We start from the raw sequence: 26,435 nt of genomic DNA, 5'->3' as shown, positions 1-26,435 counted from the left end.
CACACACACACACAAAAGGTGGGAGGGGTAGGAAGATGACACACAAATGGAAGCTTGAAGGCAATTTACTAAAATCTGAAAGGAAAACCCAAGGCAGGCAAGCTATAAATCTCACAGCTGCCTGGAGGGGAATAGAGGTGATAAGCTAGTATAGAGGGTAGCCACATAGCAGCAAGCGACTACACAGAGGGTACTTTTGGAAAAGATCATGGAAGCCTAAAGCAATAGTTAGGAACTGTAAGCACATAGTTAGACCTTAGCCATCTGAAAGAAAAAGAAGTAATTAAATCAGGAGCCAGACTGACTTAGCCAAACCTGCCCCATGTGGCTTATAGGGACTGCTAGGAAGAAAAAATATCTTACAGTGAACCTGCATTTCTAGAAATGGTCCCAGTCTTTCTTTTCTTTTTCCTTTTGTTGTTTGTTTTGCTTTTCAAGACAGGGTTTCTCTCTGTTGCCCTGGCTGTTCCAGAATTTACTCTGTAGACCAGGCTGATTCTGAACTCAGAGATTTGCTTGCCTCTGCCTGTCAAGTTCTGGGATTAAAGGTGTGTGCCTGGCTGGTCCCAGTCTTTACTTTTTTTATTTTTAAATTTGTTTTTGAGTTTGTGCTGGCATGGATATATGTGCACCATGTGGTGTCTGGTGTCCACAGAGATGATAAGAGGGCATCAGATCCCCTACAACTGGAGTCATAAACTGTTGTGAGCTGCCATGTGGGCGCAGGGAACTGAACCCAGGTTCTCTGAATGAGAAGCAAATATTCATAATTGCTGAGACATCTCTCCAGCCCCCCTTACTTTTCTGTTCCTGTAGTAAAACACAATGACCAAGGCAACACATAGAAGGAAGAGTTTATTTTGCTTAACAAGGTTCCAGATAGTTAAGAGTTTAGAATGTTAGGTCAGCGGCAGTATACGGCGTGGTGGGTGGGGCAGCACGCTGAAAGCTCACAGCTTTGAACCAGAGGCACAAAGAAGAGACGGAAAACTGGAACTGTCACAAGTCTTTTTAAACTCGTAAAGCCCCCCGGATGGTGGTGGCACAGGCTGCTGGATCTCTGTGAGTTTGAAACCAGCCTGGACTACAGAGCAAGTTCCAGGACATCCAGGGCTACACAAAGAAACTCTGTCTCGAAAAACAATCAAAACCAAACCAAAAGAAAAAAAAACTCTTTTAACACGTTTCAGTGACATACTTCCTCCAACAATACCACATGTTCAAAACATCCCCAAATAATGCCATCAACTGGGAACCAAGTGTTCAAGTGCCCAGACAATGGAGGACATTCTCATTCAAACCACCATTTAGGACCAGAGTTTGGTTCCCAGCACCTAAATGTTGGCTCAAAACCATCTATAACTCCAGTCCTGGAAGGTTCTGTGCCTTCTTCTGACCTCCACAGGCACCAGGCACCCATGTGGTATACATACATATATTTCGGCAAAACATTCATACACACAAAATAAAAATTTTGAAAAAATTTTTAAGAAAAAGGGAATTTCAGGTAGCTTGTTTTTCACAGGATGGTCCTAGCCCTGTGAACCTGGAGGCCTAGTCCTGTAGGACTCAGTTTCTTTTTGTTTCTGCTTCTTCATCATTTCCTCCTTTCCTGTCCCTCTGGTTTTGTCCTCTAGGTGAGAACAATTGTTGTAGCTCAGAGCCTGGCAGCATCAAGCCCCAGTGCTGTCTGCATTGGTCTGCTGTGCTATAGTCCTGTGGAGCTGGGCTAGGGTTTCTCTGCCAAAGTGACTACATGAGGCTTACAGGGACCCAGTAACTGCCAGTTCTATGAGCAGCAAGCCTCATACCACCAGCAGGCTCTCTGAAGAGAATTGTGAGCTGACCAGAGCCTATTGGAGAGCTCATAATTCCGTCATATGCTGTCATGGTTGTGGCCCTAGCTCTGGTCTGGTCTCGTCTGACGTCACTCTCATGGTGGTTGAGAACAACTGTCCCTGTCCTGCCCCTGGACCCTGGCATGCCTCAGCTGACTTGTCCACATAGTCCTGAGTAAAATCCAGGGGACACAGTGCCAGCCCTGCACATGCTTCTCTTGAGTACCTGCTGTCAGCCTCATGTCTGTGATCACACAGTTCAGTGCAGAGCTGTGTGGTCATAAGAACCCACACACTGCTTAAGTTCCCAGGTGTGGTGCAATGTATCTCCAGAAGATAGAGGAAAGAACAGCATTGGGAGCCAGTGCTCAGACCTCACCAGTAATTGTAGGAGGTGGGTATCCTTTGGTCAGAGTTGATCAAGAATCAAAATGCCGCACAGTGCAGAGGGGTGTGTGCATCTATATACCTTGCTTCAGCCTATCGGTGCCTGTGCACCAGCCAGATCACTCCTTCCTCACTCAGTGACTGATGATTAAGGGGTCCATATGTTAACTCTGACTGACTGATTTTGAACTTGAGGTCTTGCATTTTCTCTGTGTTAAGTTTTGCCCCAAAGTGCTAAAACATTCTGTGGGGTGAGAGCCATACTATACATTGGTTTCCTTGATTGAAATTGTATGTAATTCCTGAGTATTTATGTAGCTTGATTTCTAAATAGCATCAGAAAGCATAAATAACCCTTGGAAATGCTTTTCTGTGACTGTCATTATTTAATTAGGCTTATTTTGAAGCTGAGCATCAAAACAGACTACACTTGGTCTGGAGAGATGGCTCAGCAGTTAAGAGCACAGACTGCTCTTCCAGAGGACCTGGGTCTGATTCCCAGCACCTACATGGCAGCTCATACCTGTCTAATTCCAGTTCCAGGGGATCCAGTGTCCTCACACAAACACACATGCATACAAAACACTGCAGATTTAAAAAGACACCAATGCACATTTTAAAAAGTTCAAAACAGACTACACAACCCACTGTCCCAAAAGCCTCATGAGATGCTGAGCCTAGATTTGATTGTGGGCAGCCTGTGTCCCTGCGTGGGTGTGATCTCTGGGCCCACACCCAGCACCTGTCTTGTTGACAGTAAGATATTAAAATCATTTGAGGAACTTTTGACTATCTAGTGCCCTGTTAAAGCCTCTTCTTTGCCATTCCTGAAGCAGCAATGGCTGCCAGAGAGGCAGTAAGGGAAAGATGGTGAAACAAGCTGGCTGCTGGTGGACACGCTTTTTTTTTTTTTTCAAAGATTATTAAATTATGAAAGTTTCCATTTCCGCCCCTCCTCCCAACACCCTCCCACTCCCCCCTCCCCCTCCTCCTCCCTCTCCATCCCTAAGAGCAGTCAGGGTTTCCTGCACCGTGGAAAGTTCAAGTACCTCCCCTCTCCCTCCAGGTCCAGGAAGGTGAGTATCCAAACAGACTGGATCCCAAAAATCCAGTATATGCAGAGGGAACAAGTCCCAGTGTCATTGTCAGTGGCTTTTCAGAAAGGCTCCGGGCCAGCCACATTCAGAGAATCTGGCCACATTCAGAGAGAATCTAGTTGGATCACGTGCTCGTTCAGTCCCAGTCCAACTGACCTTGGTGAACTCTCATTAGATCAGTCCCCTTGTATCAGTGGGTGATCGCACCCCTCGCGGTCCTGAGTTTTTTTTCATGTTCTTCCTCCTTCTGCCCCTCATTTGGACCATGGGGGGCTCAGTGGACACGCTTTTAATCTCATCACTCAGAGAGACAGAGGCAGGCCGATCTCTGTGGAGTTGTTACACATCTGAGAGCATTCACTGTTGGAAAGGTGGAAGGCGGGAATCAGCGCCACCTGTAAAGGAAGGGCATCGCGCGGCTCTTTACGCAGGGTTCTGGAAAGGTTCTGCCCTAAAGGCAGCTAAAAAACTGCAGCGCCCATTGTGTTTAAAGTCTCTGACCTCCTTGTCCCAAGGAGGAGGTGGCAGCACCCTCTTGTTGTCGCTCCAGCCAGCTCTACAGGTGTAAGGTGACTTTGGTGTGAGAATCATAATTACCAGTTACCAAAAGCCCAGCAGTTGCCTGGGAGATGAGACTTTTCTTGTGCATGGTGCTGCTTGGAGATGCCTGGCCTCTCAATCTCACACCCTTCAACTTTGTTCAGTTGTGTGAGTTTTGTCTTTTGTGGTGTTGGGACCGGAACTCTGGAACCCAGGCCCATAAACATACAAGGCATGCACTCTGCCACAGAGCCAGCCCAGTTCCTATAATCATGGCCTCTATTGTCCCCAACTTTGAGAGTAAACTGAAACATGGTGTTTTATTACATTTATTTACTTATATTATTTAGTGTGTGTACTGTGATGTGGCACATCTGTGGAGGTCAGAGGACTTATGTGAGTTGGTTCCCTTCTTCATCTCTTGGGTCCTGGGGATTGAATCAGGCCATCATGTTTAGTGGTAGGTACCCTTAACTGTTAAGCTGCTGCCCTGACATTAGGAGCCTGGAAGAAGAACCTACAATGAGTTGGGTGCTGAGGCTGGCAGCAATAATGTGGTGAGATCTGCACTTGGTTTAAAACATATTTCGTGGGCAGTGGGCTGCCTAGGAGTGCTTGGCCTGGCTCCAAAATGCTTTTATCTGCAAACAGCTAAATGATATTCATCTACTTTGCCTGTTTTCCTGTTCAGCTCTGAGTCACTTCCCTTAGTCCAAATGGATTTTTCCTTTTTCCTTTCTCATACACCCTGATACTCTTTGGTTTGGGAACACTGGGTACGGATTGATTATCTGGGCAGGGCAGGCAATGGTCCTACAGTCTGTTGCTTAGAGAAGGAGGATTGTCTAGAATGGTGTCACCGAGTCTATGTAGAGGGGTTGCTTCCAGCTGACTCTAGCTGAAGGAGTGGCTGGAGTGGCAAGGATGGCAAGAAATGATGGCACATCTCTTCTTCCAGTGGGTTCCTATCTGCCTCCATTTCTGCTGCAGCTGGCGTGTGCTAGTGCTGAGTGCTCTGCTGTAGTGTGGTACAGCGTCCAGACTGGGGCTCTATTGTAGTGTCTGTCTCTGCTCTCAAGTCCAGCTTCACTACAGTGGGTGGAGAGCAGCTGTCAGTGGTACTAGAGCAAATTGTGTAGCCATGTGCCAAGAAAGCTGTTCACACAAATGGGAGGAGGTGGTTTGGTCTGTATGCTAGTCAGTTCAGACAGCACTAACAAAAGACACTTGAATATGGGAAATGTCCATTTTCATCATCCAAAGTAGTAGCCCCACACACGTCTGTTCAATACCTAGACGAGAATTTAGTCCATTTTTATTTCATTTTAATACATTTAATCAAATAGCACAGTTAGTGACTCCAGCATGGAACATCACAGGTATAGGAACCTCCCAGTGTGGCTTCATAGAGCAGGGTAAGGTTACCACTGCCGAGAATTTTTTTCCTCCTCTAGATCTTTTGTCTGTAAAACTTCTGGGTTGTCCCTCAACATCTCACAGTACTGGCATTCTGGAAGGCTCTGTCTTTGCTGACCAGAAGAGTATACCTGCAGGGAGTGTAAAGTCTAGTGAGTGTGTCACCGTCCATCACTAGGGTTCAGAGTGTACAGAAAGCTCTGCAGAATATGGAATCCTGGAAGCTCAAAAAACATAGCAATCCTTCTCAGCTGTGGTCTTCCCCAGTTGCCTGAGCAATGGGTTATGTGACTCTCATGCCCATGCAAAGTGACTGCCTGGAAGAAGCAGCCGAGTTCCTGGATGGTATCAGTCAGCACTGTCGTCTGGGGGAGGATGTGTGTGCTCAGATAGCTTAATTGTGAACACATGTTTGGGCTTGCCTGGAAACAGTGCTATTAGTTTAATGGTGTCATTTCATTTCTAAGGAGAAAGGTTTGGAACATGAAGTAGAGCAAGACTTCAGAGTTCCATGGTGACAGCAACTCTCCTTTAGTATGGTCAGTTCCCAACCTCATGGTCATGTCACAGTGCCTGGGAACCACTGTAATTCCTCCTAGACCTTGCTGTTGGAACTTCCATTTTTGCCCCAGTGGCAAAGCTGAGCAACAGCGCACAGGTTGGTGGAAAGACCCTCAAGACTGTGCCAGGCTTCTTCTCATGCAGAACATTCACTGTGGGAGACATGGTTATAAATTTCTGAGGAACTGAACACAGTTTTTGACTGTCTTGAAGGATGGCACAAGGGCTCACAAATGTGCTGTCCCACTCAGGCTCCCTACACTCCCTTTCTTGGAATTTGGTTGGTATCTGAGTATCCCTTAGTCTTCCAAGGTGCCAATATCAGCCTGAGGCTGGTGCAGGTGTTGCTCAGGTCTTGGTTCTGGCAGCCTTATATGGACTAGCTACTTGTCACATGCCCAGCAATCATTTGTATCTCAAAGTCTTACTGCATTCTTTAATTTTGTGTTTGTTTTTGCAGTGAGTGTTGAAAAAATAGACCTGAAGGGATTATCACACACGAAAAATGACAGAAGTGTTGAGTGTTCCTTTGAGGTAAGATGCTGTTTTCCCTCACCTTGGAGGTATGGAGGGCACACTTGTTATGAGTAGCCACTTCATGTGCTAGAATAAAAGCTGTGTTGCTTACAGAGCAGTGGTGCTGAGTAAGATGGAGCCTGTCTGGGACTGGTGTCTGGGGTGGGCTAGGGTATTGGGGGACAGCCACCTTCTCAGGGAGAAGCTAAGCTCTAAAAAACATCAGTTCAGTCCTTGTCACCTGTAACTAGGACAGTGACTGAACCTGTTTGTGGCCTTCCTCCCTAGGGGAGGAGAGGCTTGGTTGCATTCACCATGGGTCTGGAGGCTATGACACTGGGCACTCCAGGATAGCAAGTCCCCTAGATGAGACACATACAAGCTGACTACGTGGCCATGACCAGTCAGTCTATACAGGGGCTTGTGCTCAAAACTAGTGCACCATAGAAAGGGCTGTCTTGTGTGAGAGCAGCTTGCCATAACAAAGACTTAGACAAGCCTCAAAGTTCCCTTTACTCTCTGTTACGGTGTTCAGGGAGGCAGTCCCAGGCCTCCATCAGAATACAGTCCTGGCTGACTCTAGATTTTACCGTGAACATGTCCGTAGGATATCGTTTTTGTAGTCCAAGATGGCAGCTAGGGCTCTAGTGCTCACTTGATGGTAGGCAAGATGGAGACTAGGGAGAAGGAACATGCTCAGGAGCAGCTGGAAAGGCTTCTGCTTAGGTTTTGTTGACAAGACTTCAGTTTCTTTGTCTCACTTATCTTCAAAGGAAACTGGGAAATGTATTCCTGGTTTGTATCGGGGTTTTGTTCCCCACCTGGCATGTGGGGTAGCTGTTTCTCAGACTCTGTCTTCAGACATGGACAGATCATGAGCATATGCCCTGGCAGTGCTGGGAAGCACACTCACAAGAGACTCTTGTTTAGTATTGTGTGTGAGTCAGGGTTGCTCTTTAGGAGGTGCTGTATGGTGAGAACGCTTTGTACCACAGGTGGGATCATTTCTGAGACCCCCCAAAAAAAAAAACAAAGAGGGGGTAGGGGGGAGAAGGAGAGAGAAAGCTCTGGGAAATAAACAAGTGAAAGGCTTCTGAGCCCAGTGCTAAAATGTGCTCTTTAAAAGCTGCAGCTAGTAGATAGGACTGCTGCGCTCTATAAAGCTGTTTTCTAGGCACTGAAGAGAATAGGTGGGCTAGTCATAAGGCAGAAAGGGGCATGAAGTCTACAAAGTCTACAGAGAGCTCTCAGAGCAGCCGAGTAGGGGCGGCGCATGCCTTTAGTCCCAGCAGTTGGGAGTCACAGACAGGTGGGTCTCTGTGAGGTTGAGGCCAGTTTGGTCTACAGAAAGAGGGAGAGAGAGAGAAGAAAGAAAAAATAAATGGTTTTAAGATTTGGACAGAGTCCTAAGAAAGAGGTATGTCTGGTCATTAGCATGTGTGGAGAGGTATGCCAGCAGCCTCATAGCTGAGGCACGGTGTTAAGGCACTATGGAAGAGCTCTTGGTGTGGGAAGGGTTTGTTTTGTGATACTGTACAGCTTTGTTTGTGATGCTTCAGGATCCAAGATGAATGGTGTGAGTGTCTGCGCTAGGAATCTGCATCCCCAGGGCTGTACTATCCACAGGGGACACTGCTCAAGAAGGACACAGAGAGGCACAGTGACTCAGACTCTTCCTCCAAACAGGTGTATACTGTGGAAACCAGTTACGTGCAACTCTATAAAATGCAAACTACTCCATGGTGAGGGAGCATGCCAGAAAGCTTTTATGTAAACGGTGAAGTCTGCTGAGGGCTTAACTGTCCTGAGTAAGAGATGGCAGGTGCCACAACATCCAATCACACACTTGTGTGTGGCTCAATATCAACTATAATCGAAAGTGAACATTTTTTTTTCTTACTTGTTCTTGATAGGGTCTAAAGTTTTGCTGTGTACCCCAGGCTGACTTTGAGTGTGCTTCAGCTGCCCAAGTGTGGCTTACCATACTTGGTATCAAAATCTTAAAATGTTATTTGAGAATCAACATACTCCACACGGGCTGGTGGAGTAGAATAGAAGATAGTGAGACTAGTAAGTCAGCAATAGCTGCTTCACTGTGCCTCGAGCACGGGACAGCTTGTGGTGAGTGGGGTGTGTCCACATTTGAAGTGTCTGTTGGGCTCTGTGTGCTTAGGGAGAAGCTCAGAGCTTCCTGCCCAGTAGTCTTTTGTGATTCTCTAGAACTCTGGTGGCTTCCACTGTTTTGTGGTTAGGATTTCTGTTGCTGTGATAACCCTGACCAAAGGAACTTTGGGAAGAAAAGGTTTTTCAGCTTACACTCTGAGAGAAGTCAGGACAGAAACTCAAGACAGGTATTTAGAGGCCGGAACTGAAGCAGAGGCCGTGGAAGAATTTGCTTGCTTTACTGGCTGCTCCACATGGGTTGCCCAGCCTACCTTCTTGGACAACCCAGGACTAATCTACCCAGGGTGACACCACCCACAGTGGGCTGGACCCTCCCACATAGGTCATCAACCAAGACAGTGGTTACAAACTTGCCAAAGGCCAGTTTGCTGGAGTCACTTCCTCAGTTGGGGTTGCCCTTTCCAAAATTACCCCAGCTCGTGTTGAGTTGACAAAGGTCTAAGGAGAGCACAGTGTTTCCCAGCACGGAGTTGCTCAGGAGGCGTCTGCTGTAGACAAGTGTGAAGCTCCGTGTTCTTTTCCACAGAGTTAGTTTTAGTTTTGCTACAGCTGTACTTGCTGGTCCTTAGGAGGCCCAGCCAGAGTCTCAGGAAGCAGATGGAGGAGTGGATCTGAAGAAAGTGATGACTGAGTCTCTCAGAAGTGTGAATTGCTCCCTACACCTGCCAGTGTGCAGGAGAAACAGTGGAGGTGTGCCATTTCTGAAGCACAGTCACTGAGAGTGTGACTTGAGTTACAAGACATTATTAGTATAAGTACACCCCTCCAAAGCCTGTTGTATCTTGTCCTTAAAAGTTTGCTTTCATTTGAGAGCATTCTTCAGTGACGCAAACCAGCCAATACTGAGTCTGATGCTTTTCTGTCTCACTCAGGTCTGTTCTCTCAAGAGTTGTGGTTTAAGACACAATCTCATTGTGTAGCCTAGGCTGGCCCAGAATTCTTCATCCTGTCTCAGCCCTGGATTATAGGAATTGTCAAGAGTTTTGGAGTTAGGGTATGAACCACTGTCCTTACTGAGTCATCTATTTTTAAGAGTGGCAGGATATTAAGAACTAGCTGGGCAATACCATTTTCATGCTTCCTGTTGGAGATGCCTCATCTATTGCCCCCCCACTACCCTCTGGTGGTTGGTAATGGAATGGTCAGTGTTTCTTGTTTTCATTTTATGCTTTTTTGGGTTTTTGTTTGTTTGTTTTTGTTTTTTTGAGACAGGGTTTCTCTGTAGCTTTGGAGCCTAGCGCTTGTAGTCCAGGCTGGCCCCAAATTCACAGAGATCCTCTGCCTCTCGAGTGCTGGGATTAAAGGCGTGCACCACCATCGCCCGGCTTTTTTTTTTTTTTTTTTTTTTTAAAGATAGGGTCTCTCTATGTAGTCCTGACTGTCCTAGAACTCTCTGTGTAGACCAGGCTGACCTTGAATTCACAGAGGCCCGCTCCGCCTCTGCCTATTTAGTGCTGGAATTTATGGAGTATGCCATCATACCTAGCTGGTACTGGAGAAATGGCTCAGAGGTTAAGAGCACTGCCTGCTCTTCAAAAGGTCCTGAGTTCAATTCCCAGCAACTACATGGTGCCCTCTTTAGGAAGAGACATGATCAGTTGTCCTCAACAACTTAGACCATGAAACTCATTATGGACAAGTTCAATAGAACCACCATATACGGGCTGCCCGTGCATGGTTCAGCATTGCCAGAGCATACATTTCATTTCATTTTCTCCCATCATAACTGGCTTGGCCATGGCTTTCCTGAGGAATGTAGGAACATGCTTACCTGGTTTCATTCTGGCTGGTTCTGTGGCAGCCTTGGAGTTACCTGCCTCATCCCTCTTATGGAATTCAATCTGCCCTGGCATCATGTCCCTGTTTGGCTTTGGACTTTCCTCCAGATCCTTCCCTGGGGCCTGTGCTGCCTACTGTGCCACCATTGCCTCAGCCAAGCTCTTCTCTCTGTTCTTGGCATCAAGTCCCCTGAGAATGTGGATTGCAGGCCTTCATCCTCTATGCTGTTTTGTTTTTTTTTCCTTAAAATGGTTGGGAATGACCTGGAGGGATGGCTCAACCGTTACAGGTTAGGCTCACAACCAAAAATATAAGAGTTCGGTTCCCAGCACCCACGACTGTCCTTTAAAGTATTTAAAAAAGAAAAAAAAAGATGTTTGGGAAGTGTAGATGTTCTTACAAGGTATCTTGTAGGCGGGGTAGGGCCATCTACCCAGCACCTGGCTAGTTCAGAATAAAGCACATGCCATTTTGGTGGCTCTAGACAGAGGTGCTGCATGTAGATAGGAAATAAAGCTGCCTGTGGAACTGGCCTTACCCTGTGTGTTGCTCATTTCTTGTGTGATGAAAGATTTAAGTCAGCCTCAGTGTGGCTCTGTGGCTCTTGAAGGAAGTAATTGGTGCTGTGTGCCTCAACTTTTCCTTCAGTGCCTGCTCCTGGAGGTGGATGGCAGATGCCAGCTCTGATGGGGTACGTTCCATTGCCATGCTTTTGTGATGGCCTGTCTTCCTCCAGCGCTGTGTTGAGGGGGTGGAGAGTGAGCATGAGGCCAGTGCAGGCCTGGACCTGGCCAAAAGTAGGTACCTTTGGAAGTGAAGCAGGTCCCTGGGACCAGACTGTGAATCCTCCGCCCTGTGTTCTTGCCTGTAGTGAGGACCCCAGGAACACACACAGGGCAAACCGTGCCATGGCAGGGGTTAGACTACTGCTTTCAGCATGGCTGTCCTACTGCTCTTGTTTGGCTGTGGACTTTGTGCTTTCCTTGGGTCAGATTGGGAGGAAAGACTCCTGCTAGAAACAGTTTGCCAGCTGTCTCTACTCAGGCTCTGGGTAACTCAAGTTTTCACCTCAATCTGGGATATCAGGGTTGATAGGGCACAAACTTAGGAACCCCAACTTTGTGGGATTGTTGGAAGCCAAGAAGCACTGAGGCATCTTTCTACCACGTGCACAAAAGTTGGGGTGGAAGCCACACTCCTAGCAGCAGGTAGCTCGGTGACTGTAGATGCTGTACCTATGAAGTCATGGCGCCTTCTCTCCATCTGCTCTGACTTTGTTAGTGCTATCACAGAGTGCCAGTGCTCATGCACACAGATCCATGTGGATCCCACAGATGAGAGGAACGTGACTGAACCCTCCCAGGTCAAGGGTGTCTCAGCTGTGCAGAGAAGGGAATAGGGGCTTGGCATCTTGAATTCTTGCCTCTATACCAAGGTAAATGTGATGTGTCCCTTTTGGGCAGTGACTTCTGGATTTTAGACAAAATTTATGTGTTTTGTATCTCCTGGTTGACCTACTCCTCATGCCGCCTGCCCTGGCCTTTCTAAGTGGGTTCATGTTATCTTTTGCACAGAGCCCCCCACAAAATCCCACACATATATACCTGCAAAAGTAGCTGCGTTCAGGCTGCATGGCAGTGTTGTGAGGAATAGGCTTGTAGGAATGACAGGAGAGCTCAGCCAGTGCCAGGAGCTTTATGATGTCAGAAAATCATACAGGCCCCAGTGCTATGAGTTAAAGCAAGTGCCAAGCCCGAAGGCATGTGCAGTTTCTGACTCTTCTGGCCTGATGAAGCCTTCCTGTGGAGGACTTCTCTTGTTCCATGTTTGTCGTCTGCCTGAGGGCCCAAGCCAGGCCTGGGCTCAAGTGTTCATATAGCCACAGCACCTGTGTGGTACAGACACCTGCTTCCAGGTGAAGAGGCAGATTGCTGGTGCCTTGATGCTATGTCCAGCACCACATGCACCATGAAGAAAAGGGAACATGCTGGTGCACATGGGTGCTTAGGTGGCAGGCGATGCCACTCCCCCTTGCTCTAGTGACTTGGTAGTATGTGAATGGACTTGGGTTTTATGACTGTTTTTCTTCACCACAAGTCAGGAGTGTGAGTGTCCCATTCTGGCAGTAGTTACTATCTGTGAGTCCTGGACAGTTGGAAGCTTGTTTTGTTTTTTTGTTTTGTTTTGGTTTGGTTTGGTTTGGTTTTTTAGTTTTTTTTGTTTTGTTTTGTTTTGTTTGAAGATGGGGTTTCTCTGTGTAATAGCCCTGGCTATCCTGGAACTCGCTCTGTAGACCAGGCTGGCCTTGAACTCACAGAGATCAATTTGCCTCTGCTTCCCAAGTGCTGGGATTAAAGGTGTGCACCACTACTGCCCAGTTGTGGTATCTGTTTTTCAAGGCTTATTTATTTGTTTTTAAGGTCCTGTGGTCTGATTCTTCAATAACATCAGTAACCAAGTCTTCCTCAGAAGTAACTGAGTTTATTTCGAAGGTAAGATGACCAGGGGCTCTTTAAAAGTTCGTGGTGCAGTGATAGCAGTGGCTTCTGTCCTTCACCTAGTCAGACTGTCAGCAGAGAGGGTCAGAGATCACATGCATGAGCCACCCCACCTCTGAGAACGCTGACAGTAGTCTCCGTGGCCCTATATTCTCATGTCTTTGAAATTTTTATTGAATGTTAGATGTTATGTTTGGAAGACTGTAGAGTCTGAGAAAACAGTAATTAGCCTGTAGTAGGTTCTCCCCTGCCAGGCTGGGAGTGAGGTCCTTGAGTCAGTGTACACAAGAGTGGCTGGCTCTGGTTGTGATCATCACATCTTCGATGGGCTGCTGCTTCCTGGGTCTTGAGCGCCAAGGCCTTGCTTACCCCCAATACACCAGTGGGACTTTTCCTGTTTGTGTCCTCTCTCAAGAATAGGCTGCCAGTGCCATTACCCGGTGCTAGACTTATGCAAGGTGAGAGGAGGAGTCCATGCTCTCCTGCCCTGGCCATCGTCCTAAACTCAGGGGCTGTTGTGCTGGGGTACTGGAGGCTAGACTTTGTCAGAACTGCTACTCTTTGCTTTTTTTGCAGGCCTGGTCCATTTGGATTCTGGTCAGGAACTGGCCCTGTGGCTCAAACTATATTAAACTCAGGAATAGTTACGATGAGTAGATCGTGGGGCTTCCCCTGCCTGTAGTATCTTACATGTGTACAGAACCCAAGCATCTAGAAAGGTCCAAACTGTCTTACCACAGATGTTCCACAGACCCCTTGCCAAGCCTCTTGTAGCAAGACGGAGTGCTGCTATGCTGTGGAGACAGACCTTCTGCTTTGTCTTTTCTTTCAGTTATCCCAGCTCTACCCTGAAGAGAACTTAGACAAGCTCATTCCTTGCTTGGCTGGCCCAGATTCCTTCTATATGGAGCGTAACCATGTGGATTTGGAAGCAGGTCTGAGGTAAGTAAGGTTCTTGGCCAGGTGGCTGTGGCTGCTCTGGTGTGGGTCTTTCCTTTATCTCCAGGGCTACCTGTTGTAAAGGTTTGAAAGATATAGATACCCATAGGGTGGGTTAGCGGTGAGGTGAAGGAACCAGAAGTTTGTGCTGTATGGGGTTTGCTGTCCTTGTGAGATGATGTAAACAATCAGCTCTATTGTCTGGTTAGCAGCTGAGGCTATGACGGGGCCGTGGTGGCGCATGCCTTTAATCCCAGCACTCAGGAGGCAGAGGCAGGTGGATCTCTATGAGTTCGAGGTCAGCCTGGTCTATAGAGTGAGTTCCAGGACAGCCATGGCTACAGAGAAACCCTGCCTCAGGGAAGAAGCATCTGAAGCTTGTCAGAATGAAAATAGGTCTTGAATCAGCCAAACCCCCACACATGGGACATACAGTGTTGAGGCTCACCAGCTCTGTCCTGTGGTTTGGTTTGAGACTGAAAATGACATTGAATTTGTAATCCTCCTGCTTCCTAAGGGCTGGGGTAAAAGGTCTGCTTCACTACACAGTTGATGTGGTACTGGGGAATGGAACCAAGGGATTCATGTATAAACTCTACTACCCAAGGCACAGCTGGTTCTCTAGTGTGTCCTCTGAGGGCCCTTAGGATCAGTGTCTTCACATTGTGACCTGGTTCCAGTGCTCATGTCACAGACTCTTGTAGAACTTGATGTGTTCACTGTGAGATACGAGAGAAGGGACTTGAAGGGAACTATACAAATTGAATAAAAGCAAAGAGAGTATCAGGCATGGGACTAGTTTGTTTTGTTTTGTTTTGTTTTTCTCTAATGTCTCATTCTCTTGGGTGAAATTTTCAGATTTTTCCCACTGTTAAGTTTACATGCATGTGTGGGTTGGGGTGGGGGAGATTTCAGTGCTGACAAGCTGCCCTGTTACTTCCTAGGTATTTGGCTTCCATACCTTCGCACACACTGAAACATGACCACGTTAGGAAGTTCTTCAGCACTTCATCTCCCACCCAACAGCTCCAAAGTCCAAGTAAGTTTTGAAATGGTTAAAAACAAATTAAGCTACATTATTGTTTGTAAGTCTCTGTGACACGTTTTTCCTACTTTATAGGTCCTGCCAACCCCTCCCTTCCTAAAGTAGGCGCCATGATGGGCGTATCTGGAAGGTGAGCGGTCCTCTCTAGCCACCCTGGTCAGCACTGCCTCCCATGCATACATATATAAGCAGCTGCTGTCAGAGCTGTCTGCCTGACCTACATCTTGGATAATGCCAGGAGACGAATTGGGTAGAGAGAATCCAGTTTTTGACTTCCCAGTTTCATGGTTTTTTCACAGTGCTGAGTAACTTGTTTTAATCATGATCTATTGGTATCATCTCGTTCCTTAGAAATGACAGACACCGGGTAGCTCAGCTGAATCTCTGGTGCACATGGACACACATAGCATGGACACACACACAGGAATATCCCTGTGGGCATTGCACTGTGAGGAGGGAAGTCGTAATGGGGTGGGAGTAGACAGGACACTAATTAACCCCAAGTATGCCATGACCTGAACCCCAGATGCCATAAGGGAATAGGTGCCAGAATGGGATCCCTCTAACTAATCTTCTGGTGCCAGGCGGCAGTCTGCAGAGCAGCGCTTATACTCCACCATCCCCTTTGCTGCAGGCCAGTGTGTGGAGTGGCTGGAATCCCATCCTCGCAGAGCAGCACCCAGCACCACCTGCAGCACTCGGCCAGTGCATCTGCTTCCCTGCCCCACTGCTCCCACACAGGGGGTGCAGGCTCAGCACTGGCTTACCGGACCCAAGTGGACAACTCACCTACCATCCTGATGCCCTCTAATCTGCAGGCTCCTCAGCCCCAGGAGCAAAATGGGATTTTAGACTGGCTGAGGAAGCTACGTTTGCACAAGTATTATCCCGTCTTTAAACAGCTCACCATGGAAAAGGTATGTTGACTACTCAGATACTCAGAGGGTCTCTGGTAGGCTGTGCCCTGTCCTCATTCCTAGAGGTGTCAAGAACTTGGGTGATGATCATATTGCTTGGTGTTAAAGGGGACCAGGATTTAACTACCAGGCTGCCTGAAGCCAAAAAAGTAGGATTTGTCATAAGCAAGTAGTTTTTCTGAGTGTTTCAGGTCTTGACAAGCCAGGGACTCTGTGACTTGAATTGGCTCCATCCCTCAAGCTGCTGTAGGCCAGTGCTCATACAGATACCATTTGCTCCTCTTTGAAGCAGCTTTGGTGTAACTCATGCTGTGTGGACTCAGTTCATAGAGTCATGCCTTGGACTCGAGCAAGTGGGGGCTCAGACAACCAAGGCTACATTAATAGTCAGACCGGGAGAACAAAAAACAATACCAGATTGTGGTGACGTACGCCTTTCCCAGCAATTGGGAGGCAGAGGCAGGCGGACCTCTGTCAGTTCGAGGTCATCCTGGTCTACAAAATCTAGTTCCAGGACAGGCTCCAAAGCTACAGAGAAACCCTGTCTTTAAAAAAAAAAACAAAAACAAAACCAAAAAACAAACAAAAAAAAAAACAGACCTAGAATCATGGAAGAGACCTGCTCAGAGAACAGTGTTTTAGTGGATAGTTTTGACTAGGGATGCCTTTTGACTTTTCTAAGTCTCAGTGCCTCTGGCTAAGCCAAATGATACCTGCAGAAGGTGTTTGAAATCTGAACTCCCCCTGCTGGGCAAGATGGCTCTGTAACAGCTCCACACATCAAACTCCACTGTTAACCTAGAGATGGAGCTTTGGAGACGGCACACGCGGCATTTGTGCTTGCCATGCTGCTGCTCGTGGCGCTTGAATCTTAAGGACAAGAGATTTTCTAACATTGATCATAATCAGTTTGAATTTTCTACTCAGAATTATGATGAGATGACTGAATCCCACAGCTGGCTGTGCTGTGGTATGCCAGTTGTCCTGGGGTGTCAGGCTTGTGGGTTCCTAGTTACCATTTCATCTGGATAGTGCCTTCTTTTAGATTACCTGGGTCCTCACCAGGCTTCTGAAGGTGACTTTCCAAAAAGAACGGTCTTACAGCAACCACGCTCTGCTTCTGTGTGCAGAGATTGCTGCATACCAATGAAACCTGCCCAGAGGACAAGGACAGCCTTCAATTGTAAATAAGTAGTGGCTAAAACTATCCAAGGTGTACATCCCTTGGTAATGCCTGGAATGCAGGGACCAGAAGGCTGCAGGGTACCTGTCGGCTGCACTTGTGGTAAGGTGCAGAGGAGAGACCACAGCTCTTTGGAGCTTGGGAAACAGTGTCCATGTCTCTAGTCGTTTGTTTACTAGCCCTTTGATCTGTTAGCCTGCAGAGTCCCCATGGTCCTCTCAGTAACTGGCTTTTGTTTCTCCTGTGCAAGTTTCTGAGCCTTACTGAAGAAGATCTGAATAAATTTGAGTCCCTCACCATGGGAGCAAAGAAAAAACTCAAGACTCAGTTGGAGCTGGAAAAGTAAGCATGAAATCATTTGATGTATGCTGAATGTTGGTGACACACATCTTTAATCCCAACACTTGGAGGCAGAGGACGGAGAATCTCTGTGAGTTCGCGGCCAGCCTGGTCTACAGAGCTAGTTCCAGAACAGCAAGGACTACACAGAGAAACCTTGTCTTGAAAATACAAAAAAAAAAAAGAAAGAAAGAAATCACTCAATGTGTACTTTTCTGGGTGTGGCCACACTGCAATCCTAACCCTGAGACTGAGGCAGGAGGATAGGGATTTGAGTTTGAGGTAGTCTGGGCTACATAGTGCGACTGTGTCCCAAAACACCAAATCAACAGAGAATAAGTTGTGTTTATCTTAGTTTCTCATGTGCTAAGCAGTGTTAGAACCTGCAGGTTTTAAATGTCAGGGTCTGGGTTACTTTATTTCTTACCCAGTCCTCTGGTGATGCCCAGCATCATAGGTGGAGCTTTGGCCTCTTTGGACCTGCCTGGGAGGTGTATTGGAAGCTGGAGTGTTTCGGGAGAGGAGCTATCTGACTATGCTTGTTATTCACAGGGAGAAGTCAGAGAGACGGTGCCTCAACTCCTCAGCCCCATCCTTGGTCACCAGCAGTGGAGTGGCCCGAGTCACACCCACCAGCCACGTGGGGCCTGTGCAGCCTGGGCGCAGCAGCCATGCTGCAGGTGTGTGAGGGCCTGTGGTTCAGATGTGTGGCATGTGTACAGGTGTGGTATGGTATTCTTCTGGATCGGAATTAGACTTCAGCTCACTCTTGTTTTTCATTTACAGGTTTTAAATGTTTTCTTTATCCTGACTCTATAGGGTTTAATTCAGGAAAGTGATTGCTGTGTTTGTTTTTGTTTTTGAGACAGTGTTTCTCTGTAGCTTTGGTGCCTGTCCCAGAACTAGCTCTTGTAGACCAGGCTGATCTCGAACTCCCTGAGATCCTCCTGGGATTAAAGGCGTGCACCACCACCGCTCAGCTCACGAAAATGATTGTATGGATGGCCTTAGGTGCCAGACACTAATGCCTAGTAGCCTCAGGTTATTTAGACACTAGTGTCTAGCTTCAGGTTATGTAGGCAGCATTGTTAGACCCTGAACTCTTAGGCTGTGAGGGGAAGCAAGATACAGGCCAGAGAGATGAAAGGCCCTTGCCACGCAGGTGCCTGTCATGAACTGTTGCCTGGTACCCTTTCCCAGACCACTATTGTCATTCCTGTCTTCCCATTGGAGACTTGAGAGACTTAGGACTTGGGTTTTGCCATACAGTGTGGCACACACCTTTAGTCCCAGCATGTAGGAGGCAGAGGCAGGCGAATCTCTGTGAGTTCGAGACCAGCCTGGTCTACAGAGTGAGTTGTAGGACAGGCTCCAAAGCTACAGAGATACCATTTCTGTCTAGAAAAACAAATGAAGAAATAAAACAAACCAAAAGAGGATTTGGGTTTTCAACCTCTGTCCTCTTCCTCTTCCCCTACTCCCTGTCTGTGGAAGAGGTGGGGACATACGAGTCAGTGGCTATGTTGTCCTGCAGGAAGCACTGAGCATTGCTTTTTTCATCAGCAAGATGTGATGGATGCAAAAGCCATGGCAGATTGGTAAGAGACAGATGTCCATCTTGGACAGTTCAGTCGCCGTAGGGAGCCTTTTTGACAGATAGTGTCCATGGCTTCATGGCTTTTCTGTACTCTTGAGGACGGGACAGGACGTCCCACAGTGACTGGACATTGACCTTGCAGTGTACTAGCCTGGGTCAGAAGTGCCCCTTCCTTTGATCTAACTATATGGCCTTGAGTAGCTGGTGTCGTGCTCAAGATTCTTGGATCTTAATCTGACCATGATTGGGGACCATGTTTCCTGGTGTTCCTGGCAGGGTTCTCTTGCCTGTGGGTGAGTGCCACAGAGCTATTAACCTCTACCTGCCTTCTCCACAGAGCTGCGGGTGGAGGTGGAGCCACCAGCTCACCAGCTGCCCCGGGAAGGCAGCTCCTCCGAGTATTCCAGCTCCTCCTCTAGCCCCATGGGTGTGCAGGTGCGAGAGGAGAGTTCAGACAGCGCTGAGGAGAGCGATAGACGTAAGACACCTGTGCTGTGGCCTTTTTGCTGCCCCACCTTCTGAGCTTCTGCTGGGTGCACACTGTGCTAACAGTCTCTCTGTCCTCAGGTGTGGACATACATGTTGAGGGTACTGATAAGGAGAAGCCTGTGATGCTGCTGACTCACTTCCCATCCAGCTCTGCCAGACCCACAGCCCAGGTTCTGCCTGTGCAGAACGAGGCTGGCTCCAGCCCTGCAGGTCACCATCCTCTGCCCCCACAGCTGATGCCTGCAGCTTCACACCTGGCACCTGTCCGCATGCTGAACTCGGTGCACAAGTCGGACAGAGGCAGCACAGACGTGAAACTCCTCTCATCCTCTGTTCACTCGCTTCTGTCCCTGGAGGAAAGGAACAAGGGACCTGGCCCTAGAAGTGGCACAAAAGTGGACAAGAGCTTTGGCGGAGCTGTGCTGGACACACTTCCCTCAGCAGCACCCCATCCGCCAGTACAGGTCCTCTCGGGCCTTGTAGAGAACAATTCTGTGTCACCCACAGTCTCCTTTGGTCCCCGGGCCAAAGTTGTGCATGCAGCCACACTGGACAGGGTGCTGAAGACGGCACAGCAGCCAGCCCTGACTGTAGAGACCAGCTCCGCCACCACAGGGACACCAAGCACCGTCTTGCATGTGGCCCGGCCGCCCATCAAGCTGCTGCTGTCCTCCTCCGTCCCTGCTGATGCTGCCATCTCTGGGCAGACTTCTTGCCCCAACAACGGACAGATCAGTGTGCCCCCTGCAATAATCAACCCCCGGACTGCTCTATATACAGCCAACACCAAAGTTGCCTTCTCTGCAGTGAGCAGTGTGCCTGTGGGCCCACTGCAGGGCAGCTTCTGCGCCAACAGCAACACTGCCTCCCCTAGCAGTCACCCCTCTACGTCTTTTGCGAGCATGGCCACTCTGCCCAGTTGCCCCGCCCCCAGCTCCAGCCCTGCTCTCTCCTCTGTCCCTGAAAGCAGCTTTTACAGTGGTGGTGCTGGCAACAGCTCCCCAGGAAACATTCCTGCCTCAAGTCAGAACCACCACCACCACCACCACCATCAGCAGCCCCCCGCACCCCCACAGCCTGCGCCGCCCCCACCTGGCTGCATTGTGTGCACGTCCTGTGGTTGCAGTGGTAGCTGTGGCTCCAGTGGCCTGACTGTCAGCTATGCCAACTACTTCCAGCACCCATTCTCTGGGCCATCCATGTTTACCTTCCCTTTCCTACCCTTCAGTCCCATGTGCAGCAACGGCTATGTCAGTACCCAGCAGTATGGTGGTGGCTCTGCCTTCCCTGTTGTACATGCACCCTACAGCGGCAGTGTGACTCCAGACCCCGTCCTAGGTGGACAGTCCACTTTTGCGGTGCCACCCATGCAGAACTTCATGGCTGGGACAGCAGGGGTGTACCAAACCCAAGGCTTGGTAGGCAGCACCAATGGCTCCAGTCACAAAAAGAGTGGTAATCTGTCCTGTTACAACTGTGGGGCTACTGGCCACCGTGCTCAGGATTGCAAGCAACCGTCCATGGACTTCAACCGGCAAGGTAATCACTGGGAGGTGCTGTGTCTTCCTTGCTGTGCTGTCGTGGCTCCTGGGAGAAGTACCCATGGCAGCTTGGCTTTTTGAAAACATAGTAAACTTGTTTTTAAAGCCAACTTATTTAAAGGGGCCTGAGTTCAGTTCATGTTAGGCCATTCAACTAATTCAGCTGTAATCTCAACTCTAGGGAATCCAGAGCCCTCTCCTGGCCTCTGTAGGCACCTGAACATATGAACACACACACACACACACACACACACACACACACACACCTTAAAAACAACAAAAACAAAAATTATGGCCTCAGATCCCTGTTATCTAAATAATATGAGCTGGATGGAACTTGCAAGGCTGTGAGCTGCCAGTGATTGCTGCCACCTCCTGGAGGGTATGTGGAAATTAAGGGTGTGGCAGTTAGTTAAGGTTTCCCCAGCCAGTAGCTCTGCTGCTCTTTCGGCTCAGGGTTCAGGGCGGATGTGTGGTGTGCCCTTGTGTCCTGCTGACTGGCTGCTTCTTCCTTCCCTTGTTTTTTATCTCCTATAGTGCGTCTTGGTTATTCAAATTTCGTTGTCTACTGTATTATAGCAGACTTATTATTTTGTTGTTGTTTTATTTTCTGGTTTTGAACTTGTCATGGACTCCAGAGTGCTGGGATTATTACCATTATTACCACTCCCCTGAATCACTAGGCTTACAATTGCTATGTGTTTTGGGAAAATTACAATAAAGTTAGGAAAGTTGGTCCCACTTTGCCTATCTCTGGGTTACCAGCACCTCCGTCTAGGTTGTGCAGTTTCCTGTTGATCTTCACCATCTGGAGAGCTTTTAGAAGCCAAAATCTGTGACCTGAGAGATACAGTGGTGGTCCAGGTAGCTGCCTCCCTTCCCAGAACTGACCTGCACCTTCTAAATCCAGGCCTTTCCTGCCCACCTGTGTGTACTGCCAGCTTCTGGTGCAAGGTCCATGTCCAGAGAAAGAGATCCAAGGCTGTGATGAGAGCTGTGATGCTCTCCTTGTTACTTCCCCAAAGAGTCTTGTAAAACCGTGATAGCCAGCTGTGTATGACAGTTGTCAGTCCTAAGCGGCAGCTCAGGGCAGGTGGGTGATGTGTGCACTTCTACAACTGACTCAGGCTTCACCCTCTTCTCCCTCTTTCTCTCTCTGTCTTTCTTTCTCTCCAGGAACTTTTAGGTTGAAATATGCCCCTCCAGCAGAAAGTCTGGACTCTACGGACTGATCCTTTTTTTTTTTTTGGCAACAGAACATTTTATTAAGCCATGAAAAATCCCATAGAGAACTGAAGTCAAGTTGCTGTGGAGCCATGGAGACCTAAGGAAAATCCCATGGAGAACTGAAGTCGAGTTGCTGTGGAGCTTAATATTTTTAACCCAAAGGTGCTTTACTTTACTATACTGGATAGAGAATCTAGCATAGAAGTGCGTCAAACTCGATTTCATTGCCAAAATCCTAGTTTGGAGCTTGATATAAGGATTGCCTAGTGGACGTCTCCACAGCAGTGATGTGGCCACCACACAGTTGTTGCAGTATGGAGACTTGTCTCCTGAAGATCGCTGGTCCTTCTAGGCTCACACACAAATTCCAGGGCAGCTATGCACGACCTGAGTCAAGACTGCAGGTCGGAGTTCTCAAGTGGAGTTCCCCAGTCGGATCCAAGACCCCTATGGGTTAGGAAGTGCCAACTGGATTTTGCTGTTTCCTAGAGTGGGCGCCTCACGTCTGGCTTCTTAAGGATTGCACTACCTGACAAGGACCTCTTCATTCTGGGAGGCAGACTCTTGGACCCGACAATGTAGGGGACTCCATCAGTGGGCATTGGAGTTGGCACCAGCAGGCTGCTCGGCCTAGTACACCCGTGGTTGCAGGGTGTTCTTCTGCAGACACTTGGAGCAGTTCCAGGTTTTTAATATTTTTTTCTGTAAACAAATTTACACAATATTAGTAGATAAGACATAGCTCACTCTCGACAACTTCGTTTCTAAGGGTCCAAGTCCCAGGGAATCCAGTCACCGAGGCTTGAGACCACCCCTCCCATTGGTGGCTTTGAGCCTGCTCTCTCCAAACAAGAACCAACTCCTGAGGACACGGGAATGACTCAACTTTGTGAGTTGACTGTGACCGCTGCTCCTCATTCTTCAGGAAGCTGGCAAATTGTCATGTCTCAAGTGGTTTCCCCAGGACCCCAGCCCCAGAGCTCACTGCTGATGAATTCACACTTGAGACAGACATTCAACAGTAATACAGGCCTGTGATTTATGAACAAAAGACTGGAAACTGTCAGCTTCTTTTGTGTTAGGCTGTGTGTTGATAGTTAATTCCGTTAAAATCGCCTGGAAAACTTCAGTAGAGAGACGCAAGACTCCTCGAAACCACTCACCAGTTACAGTCCAGACCGGGGCGGGGGGGGGGGGCTCACTCCTCAGTGGGGTATGAACCTGTCTACCCACCACAACGGAGGCATGAGGAGCTTAGACATTCAAGGTTAAAGGGAATTTTATGCTCAAATAATGTTATTTAAAATGCTGAAGCCTTTGGTGTTAAAAAAAATTAATGGTGAGATCTTGCCAAGGATTTTCCAGCTTCATATTTATGGAGAAGAAAATCTCAGTCCTTAGACCATTCTTCAGATGGGACAATCACCCTCACGCAAAATTAGTGTAAATCACAAAATACCCTATAACTGGAGGCGCTGTGATGCAAGGCTTCATATTCTAAGATGGGCTTTCTCTCCGTGGAGACCACACGGAAGGCTTGAGTGTTGTCGATTCTATGCAATGCAGGATTGATAGACCTCAGTTCTGTCCATGGCACACAGTATCCCATCTGTTCTGAGGTGATGGTGATGAGGCACTAGGGGATGCTCTGTTGATCTCTCACTCAGTAACACTACAGATGTCAATACAAGAACTGACACACTTTGCCTTAAAGAGCACCAGACTGGGATCGGTCGCATTGTGTTAATAAGGAAGACTTAGAGTGTTCATTGATGTTTACGATTTTAATATTTCTGAAGGCCGTTACAGTGGCCTGGATATGTGCTGAAAGCCAAACTTTTAAATTTTTTGGTTTTTTTAAACAAAGAAATATTTTAAATAAATCCTATTTCAACACAGAAATTGTTGGAAACTGTCTCATAGCAAAAGAAAAAAATCATATTTAAGTTTTTTGTTTTGTGGTCAATATAGGGATTGGAAGTGTCTTGTTACCCTTTCAGCTGTTAGCCTGAAAGACAGCAGTCTGCTGTGGCAACTCCCACGTGATTTGTGCCATTCAGCTGAGGGGAGCGAGCCCCAGCACCATCTCAGCTGTCCAGGCGACAGCAGTCTGTGTCTGGAAGCCGCCGGTTGTCTTTGGAAGAGCTTGTGTGGCATATCTGTGAAGCCGGCAAGGATTACATCACGCAAAGGAGCATGCACAACATGGAGGCGTGGGCAGATGTTTGCAGGTAGGGCTTACTCCCAGAGCCTGTAAAGGCCATCAGCACGGCCAACGCTTAACTTCTTCACTGGGAGACTTCACTGTTACACACCAAACAGACCAGCCCTTTCCAGTCATTTTCCTAAAACTGCTGTGTCAGATGGCAGTGGTACCCAGGGGGCGCATGGCCCTGGGACTGCGGCGTCAGTTCTGATCCTGTGTTAACATCTCAGGGTAGGAAGTAGGATAAGCATATAGGAAGGAGGGCACAGTGTTGGGATAAAACAGCTATATGACCTTTTGTATTGTTTAAGCAAACTACTCAATTTTCTACCTTACTTTCTGGTTTTTATTTCATGCTTGGTAGTTAAAATTGGAAAGTGTTTTAACGCTGAAAACTCCTAACTTCTGAAGAGCACTGAGGAATGGGAGCTAGCTCTTACAATAAAGACAAAATACTTCTTGAACATATATACAGTCGAGTATTAGGAAACCAGCGGCACACTCATCTCCCAAAGATGATAGTAGCCTGTTAATGCAGTAGTTAGCAGCTTCCGTGTGGAATTCCAGTTAGGCTTCCAGTCCTTTCTACAAGTCAGACTGGCTTGTACTACACGCACGTGCAGAGGCGGTCACAATGGTGGTACCTTTGCTACATGTGTGCCATGACAGTCCCTTGAGGACAGCCCGATGGAAACTGGGTCTCACTCTCCTCACTCCGTCCCTGCCACTCTTTCTGCTTCCTGGCATTTGGTCTGACATACTAGTTTTACAGCCAGCTAGTGGGTGGCATTACTTGCTAAAGTCTTAAAAGTTAAAAGGATGCAGGAACTCTATCTGCTCAACCTCATCCCCAGTGGCAATCTTGGGGAACCTGAGCAGGGATAGCCGTCCTTTCCAAGGTGCAGGTGACTTCCATAAAGCAAGTCAGGTGGCCTAAGAAACCATGGGGTCCAGAAACCGGACTGCTGGCCTGTCCCAGTTTGACTGAATGCAGCACCTGTAGTCAACACTTGGCAATATTTCAGAAAAACCACATACTGTACTGGCAAGGCCACGTCCAGGCCACTGTCCTACCACAAGGGGGCAGTGGCCCAGCCCTCAGCACAGGTCAGTTCTCACGCACACACAGAAGAGGTGTTGGTACCAAGACTGAAACCATCACAGATTCTATTGGGCATATTTTCTTTTTAGGAATGAAGGACAATTCTCCCCATTTTTGAGCCATTCTTTTGTCAATTCTACAAAATTGCATGTAACTTTATAAATATTTTTAAAAGATATAGTTTTGTAAATATTTAATATTCTGCTAATTTGATTTTGAATTGTAAATGTCAAGTATTGTTTTTGGGGTTTTTATGTTTTATTATACTTTGTTAAAAAGGAAAAATGTACATTTTTAGACTGTTTTTATGAGTAAATTTAATGTACGGAAAATAAAAATTTTAAAAAACTCAAGTGTTTGATGTTCCCAGATCTTTGTCACAGAGGCAGAACCCTCTCCCAGCTCAGTTCTCTTCTCACAAGATGAGGCACCTTCTTTTTTCCCTTTCTTACTTTCTCCAAGGTCCCCAGATTTGAACAGTGTCCTCCTAGTACAGATAGACAGGGTAAAGAAGTTCCAGCTGCACCGTCTTCTGACAGTCACACCCCGAGAATGTGGTTTTCCAGGACAGCGACAGCACTGCCCAGACTGACTTGACCAGTATTTTGCATTGTGAGGGTTGCTGAGGCAGAGCTGCACCTAGACGGCACCTGCCACCAAAACCTCAGATCCAGAGCTGTCCAGTTTGACCTGGACAGTGTCTGCAACCCAAGTGCAGCTTTTTGGGCTGGTCAGGGGAGACTCTTGGACAGCTTTTCAGAGCCTCTGTTTGCTCTAAGCTGAAGTTACTTACACTGGTTCCCAAGTGCCAGCAGCTGTCACCCTGTGGTGTGTGTGTTCTGGTGGGCAAGGCCATCATGTGAGTTCCCATAGCACTGACATCATCCTGACAGCTGCCAGATCAGTCAGCTATGCAGAGAGTTTAAAAGTGGAGCAAGTGGCAAGGTGTTGACCAAGGACAGGAAGATGCCCTCCCCTTCAGCACACTGCAGGGCCCAGTTCCCACACTGACATCATGAGATGAACAGCTCTCA

General features: G+C 47.8%; 1 protein-coding gene across 2 annotated transcripts in view; it reads left to right on the top strand.

The window, feature by feature from the left end:
* Window positions 1-25,754, top strand: part of Zcchc14 (zinc finger CCHC-type containing 14) — a 60,637-nt gene extending 34,883 nt beyond the window's left edge. Inside the window, exons 3-13 of one of the 2 annotated variants that reach the window (XM_087900505.1) lie at window positions 6,300-6,373; window positions 12,739-12,810; window positions 13,649-13,758; window positions 14,700-14,794; window positions 14,876-14,930; window positions 15,435-15,717; window positions 17,151-17,242; window positions 17,792-17,919; window positions 19,174-19,314; window positions 19,404-20,864; window positions 22,123-25,754. In XM_087900505.1, coding sequence (XP_087756631.1) covers window positions 6,300-6,373; window positions 12,739-12,810; window positions 13,649-13,758; window positions 14,700-14,794; window positions 14,876-14,930; window positions 15,435-15,717; window positions 17,151-17,242; window positions 17,792-17,919; window positions 19,174-19,314; window positions 19,404-20,864; window positions 22,123-22,142 — 2,531 coding nt within the window. In that variant the 3' untranslated portion in view covers window positions 22,143-25,754. Of the gene's footprint in view, window positions 1-6,299; window positions 6,374-12,738; window positions 12,811-13,648; window positions 13,759-14,699; window positions 14,795-14,875; window positions 14,931-15,434; window positions 15,718-17,150; window positions 17,243-17,791; window positions 17,920-19,173; window positions 19,315-19,403; window positions 20,865-22,042 lie in introns of both variants that reach the window. The other variant, XM_048437427.3, reaches the window with a different exon arrangement.
* The last annotated feature ends 681 nt before the right edge of the window (window positions 25,755-26,435 follow it).

Source organism: Myodes glareolus, chromosome 22 (assembly GCF_982192425.1).
Source record: "Myodes glareolus chromosome 22, mMyoGla1.1, whole genome shotgun sequence".
Taxonomy (NCBI): domain Eukaryota; kingdom Metazoa; phylum Chordata; class Mammalia; order Rodentia; family Cricetidae; genus Myodes; species Myodes glareolus.
This window is presented reverse-complemented; position numbering and strand designations above follow the sequence as displayed.